The 5,433-nt window shown below is 39.0% G+C and overlaps 1 protein-coding gene across 1 annotated transcript in view; it reads left to right on the top strand.

Moving 5' to 3' along the window:
* Positions 1–1,381: 1,381 nt before the first annotated feature.
* Positions 1,382–5,433, top strand: part of LOC103803912 (desmoglein-1-like) — a gene marked incomplete at its 3' end in the record, with an annotated part of 21,549 nt that continues 17,497 nt past the window's right edge. Inside the window, exon 1 of the mRNA XM_009076492.1 lies at positions 1,382–1,429. Coding sequence (XP_009074740.1) covers positions 1,382–1,429 — 48 coding nt within the window. The remainder of the gene's footprint in view (positions 1,430–5,433) is intronic.

Below are 5,433 nucleotides of genomic sequence, written 5' to 3'. Positions count from 1 at the left end.
GACTCATTGCTGGATATGTTGAGCTCAGTACCGAGAACTGAATGACAATGGGGACATGCATGACTGGCTTGGGTAGATGCAGTCAGCTGCAAGACAGCAAAGCACCCATGCTAAGTGGCATGGAAATGCAGCATGCTGTAAAGTTGCTTACTCAGCAAGAGCATGGCACCTCATCCTGGCAGGTGCTGAGTGGCCTCAGAGGTGCTGAGCCCTCTTTTCCCAGCTTCAGTCCAGCCCTTGGAGATGCCATGCACCATAGAAGGCTCAGCAGGCTCAGAAGTACCAGTCTTGTTGCCCTTTCAGGGGCAAATTATGCACCCTCCTCCCAGGTTCAGTGGCAGAGTAGAAAGCCACTCTAGCTTTTTCTTGCCCACTACAGGAGTCCCAAAAACACTGGGAGGGACTTAGAACACCTTTGCTGCAGAACAAAAAGACCTATTGCAGAGCACAGTGGGGAATCCTCTTAGATTTCTCCATACCCCACATAACATGTCACCTGCCATCCAAAATGCGGCCAGAAGTGAGCAGTGCAGCACATCCTCCCTCTCCTCCATTACTTGTTTTGAGCAGCTCTCCAGTTCCTCTGTCATGGGATATGTACATCTCCCTCTCCACTGTGTTTGTGAGAGCACAACCCATAGGAAGGCAATGGTATGGCATGAGGAGGCTTTGCAGTTGGTGAAAGCAGAAAGTCTCCTTCCTCTGCTTCAGATATGCTTGTGGTGTCATAAATAAAACACTGTTTTTCTCCAAATTAATGTTACCTCTTTAACAACAACCCCAATCTGCTCTGAGTGTTTCATTTCTGTGAACTGTGAATGGAACTTACTTTTTTGTGCCTGGAAGTAAACAAATGGACTTTTAATTCAAATTAATCATTTCTTAAACTCCATATTCTTTACGGTAATTTTCATTAAGTTCTATTATACTGGGTGCAAGAAGAAAACTGGTAATTGCATTCAAAGCAATGATAAGTTACCATTTTAATGATTCCTTATGTTGTGAGTAATTTATAAATCACTCGGTATCTTCTCAGTGAAGCTTGCCTTCTGTTTTTAAAATGTACCTTTCGTATTCAACAAAGGGTTTCAGTGCAATAAGAATTAAGGTGTGTCTCTTAGCTTTTACCTGCAAGCAATAATGATGTTGTCAAGCGTTTCAGGTGAGACCAGCCCAGGATTTTGGGGTGGGGAAAGACACTCTGTTATACAGCATCTTCAGTGCTTCCCTCAGAGGGAGGCAGAGACACTTTGAAGGGCTGAGTATAAGGACATATACCGAGTGTCTTTTTAAATAGTCACCAGAATTGGGGGGGGGAGGGGAACAGGAACAGGCTTGTAACCATAACTCAGTTGGACTTGTATGCAAGAAGTCAGATGCCATGGATTGGCTCCCTCACCGAATGGCTGCTTTTCTGTTCCTTTTGTTGGTAAGTCAGATTTTAAAACCATATTTGTAAACTCTGTGACAACGCTGGTCTAGTCTTCCTCAGCAAACCATTCCATTTTACAGTCTAAACTACTTCCCAAAAATATCTCATGAGATTTACCACAAAAAAACAAAGCTGTGCTCATTTTAAAGTGCACTTCTGAAGAGTCTAGAGAATTTAGTTTTTCATTAAATACTGAAAAATAGTTCTTTTTATTTTGACTTTCTGTAATCTGTTGATGTTCTGGATGTTTAATGCATGACTTTTCAGGAGAATGCTGTCTGTGACTACTATTTAAGGAGTCGCTGTTATTAAAAAAAAGGCTTATCACTATAAAATTGTAATGATTGGATATAATTTGGTTCTATGTCCTTACTTTTTTTCAGTTGATAAAATCAGATGATTTCTAACAAATTTAAATTTTTTTCCTCAACTGATTAGCATGAGCTCTTCAGCACTGACTAAATCTGACAACTATATTCAAGAGAAAAATCCCACAACATTTAGTGAAGATTTTAGTTTAGTAAAAACCAAGACTTGGCCTATTATTTCTCATTACAAAGAATTCCTGCGTTGTAGTGCATTGGTGGCTGAGCCACCATGTGCTGAGCAAGTGAATGCATGATGAAAGTGTTGCTCTTTGGGTTTGCTTTTCTCCCTGTAAAACGAAAGTTGTGGCTATGGTCAAGTGGCATAGTTGTCCAATGCATTCATCAAGACACGGAAATTACCCAGAAGGGACTTAAAAGGACTTTGGAGGCCCTACTGCTCAAGCAGTCTGATTTTTGTGCAGATTAATTTTACTCATCGGTGCTGCTCTTTTGAAATTAGGTAGAAGTTTAAGGCTCTGAAGATTGAGAAGAGTGGGATTTCTATTGCAGTTATGTCCTTCTGTGGTTTTCATGCAATTTTACATTTTACACAGTGTATTAGTAAGTGTAAAGGTTTGTTAACTTCTCTCTACTGACCTGTCTAGAAATGTTGCAGTTTGAGAAAAAATGTTTGTTAGAGAATATGAAAACCTAAACTAATTTGAAAATATAATCCATTAATTTTATGTGACAGGTCTGAAATCAGTAAAGTAGAACTAATTAACACAAGGCAGCTGCCAAGCAAACAACAGCAAAACTTGGCAAAAGCAAGTTACGTTTCGGATAAGTTTCTGCTTGTTTAAGGCAGTGCAGAACTGGCCTGTTGCACATCACACGAACACTTCTGGATTTTCATGTAGAACTAGTGACTATTCATTTTGCTCAGTTACCTGGTGATGCATACTGTGGCTGTGTCAAAGTTCAAAAAGCCTGGCTGCATTTTGTCAAAATCTGTCCCTTCAAAAGAGATTTTACTGCTTTACTTCTCTTGGCAACTCTGGAGCCATTTTAATTCTTTCAGTATATTATTGTTACAGTTGTGAGTGATGGAGGGCATGTGTTGGGTCAGAAAAAAATATCATTTACTACCCAGAGGAAACAATTCTTATGATGATGCATTCTTCTGCACAGCAATGTTCATGATGGCCTGTATAGCTTAGTAGCATCTTTCAGCGCTTTATAGAAAGCTAACAGACTAACTGTAGAGATCAAATAATGTATCCAATTTTAGTGAGTCTTGGTTTTCAGCTTGATTAATCTTTCATGAAAATCACCTGTCTGAATAGTGTGTCTGGTTAGTATGTTGCTAATAAGTTGTATAAAATAAAACTACTGTGTTATACATATTTTAGTACACTACTGCACTTTAAAAGAAAAAAAGAAAACTTACCAGCTCTGAAACTAATAATTTTCTATATGCATTTCACCATTGGTGGGACTGATTCTGCAACCCTTGCTCACGTGACTTCAAAGGCATTATTCTCATGAGTAAGGGAGTTCTGTTTGTGATACTAGCACAGACACGTTTTATGGAAATAACCTGTTTGATCAGGTATGACTCTTCTCCTGCCAGCTATCATGTGACAGCCAATAATTTAAATTCACCACATCTCTTATGCACTTTTGTCTGGCTACATTTTCCCATGTGTTATCTACACTTTTTCCCCCCCGTTATTGGGCTACGGTTACACCTCCTACTTATAACTTGGTTGCACATAAAAATATTATGGGCTAAATCCTCTCCTTGCATATGCATACAAAACTTTTGCCAGAATTTAATCAGAAACCTGCAAGCTCTTTTGCCAAATAATTTTGTTCTAGAAATAGAAACTAAAGCAATTCCACATCCAGGAATTATCACCTAAGATTAGGTTCTTAACCCTGCAGTTTTACATTCCTAAGTAAAATGGCCATTAAGAAAACATGCAGTTGCAGCCAGCACACTCTAAGCTATATCAGAATTCAGGTTTTACTGAGGAGATTTATTGAGGGCACTTAGCATGACTAATTTGAAAAACTCAAATTTGAATGATAATGGCATACACCCTATATTGAAATTACTTTTCTGTTCATTTTTCTAATGGTTAAGCCCAGTTACTGTATGGAAATTTATTATATCCGTATGACTTAGCAGAACAGAAACAATCGCAGCGGAGACTTTCACAAAGTGGTCAGTTCATTGAACAAACTTATTTCAAGATAAATAAAACTGGAATATATTCATCTGCCTGACGTGAGCTTTGTCATAATGCCTGAATTATTCTTGTCATAGTTCCTGAAATGGGAATGGATTCTCTTTCCTGGGTGCAATATAAAATATTGACATCAGTTGCTAACACAGGAAACACCTAATCTGCTGTGAATTAGAAAAAAAAATACTCAAAAAATCATCCTGAAAAACTTCCCCTTTACACTGGAAGAAGCAATTCATTAGTGACCTATGAAAATTAAAAGTATAGGAAAATAAAAATCATGTTTCAATTAAAAAAGGATCAAATGGCGTCTTTTTAAAATATGTGGTTTTGCCTAATGTTTGAACTCTGCTTCTCATTATTTCAAATGCACTGATCTACCAATTTTTAAAGAGATGCAGAATGGATAAAGGGAAGGGTTCATTATTGCAGCCCTTTACTAGTCAGAGCTTCGGATGAGTAAGAAAGACGTAAAAGTCCCAAAATGCTGACGGTACCTGAGCTACCACAGCACCTTGATGACTAATATAATACGTGTGAGTTCTCAGCACTCCTCCCATCCAGGCCAATAACAATGCTTCTGTTGACTTCAAAGAAAGAGAAGCAGATCCCATATGAATAATGCTGGGGAGATGTGAAAGGTGTGTTCAGTGATTTAGATTTGAGTAGGTGGCAGAGGGAGGATTCCATAATTGCATATAATACTGCTTGGCACTCAACTAATGATTAGTTAATTCTTGTTTGTAAATTGCTTCGAAGGTGCAAAGAACCATACACATCCTATGGGCCTAATTCTGCTCCTAGTTACATCAGAATAAATCCAGACTAACTCCAGTGTGACTCTAAGGTGCCATTTTGGACGCAGGGTTGAGGCATCACTAAGATAAAATACTAGCATTCAGGCAGGACAAATGACAGTCACCATAAACTTGTTTCCTGCCTACACGTCTCCCAATCCAAAACAGAAACAGCTTGTGCAACCAGCCTCTAGCTTCTCTGCAGAGTTTCCATTTTTTTTCACAGTCTCTTGGAGACTAATAGCACAGCAGATCTTGGCATCTTTCTGCTCAGTCCTCAGGATGCATCCCACACATTCCAGTAGCTCTTACTGCTTTAATTATCATTAATCACTCTGTATTTGTAAAGTACTGTACTTGGATACTGGATTAGAAGGGATTTTTTTTCACTACCTAGAAATGTGCTGGAGTTAGCTGCTAGTAGACTGTGCCTCTATGCTGGAAATAGCATAGTTTCAACCCAGATAGACATTAGAAATAGACAACTGGGTTGGGGGAAGCCTTCTAACTGCTGGTGAGACTAGAGAAGCAGAAAGCATTAGTTGGGGAGACAGAGAAACATCTGTCCCTGGATCATGTGGGATAGGTGTCATTCCAAAATTGTTGGGGTTTATCTGGGGAACTAGACACCTTTGGTGTCTGCC

The sequence above is a fragment of the Acanthisitta chloris genome, unplaced genomic scaffold, assembly GCF_000695815.1.
Source record: "Acanthisitta chloris isolate BGI_N310 unplaced genomic scaffold, ASM69581v1 scaffold2396, whole genome shotgun sequence".
NCBI lineage: Eukaryota > Metazoa > Chordata > Aves > Passeriformes > Acanthisittidae > Acanthisitta > Acanthisitta chloris.
This window is presented reverse-complemented; position numbering and strand designations above follow the sequence as displayed.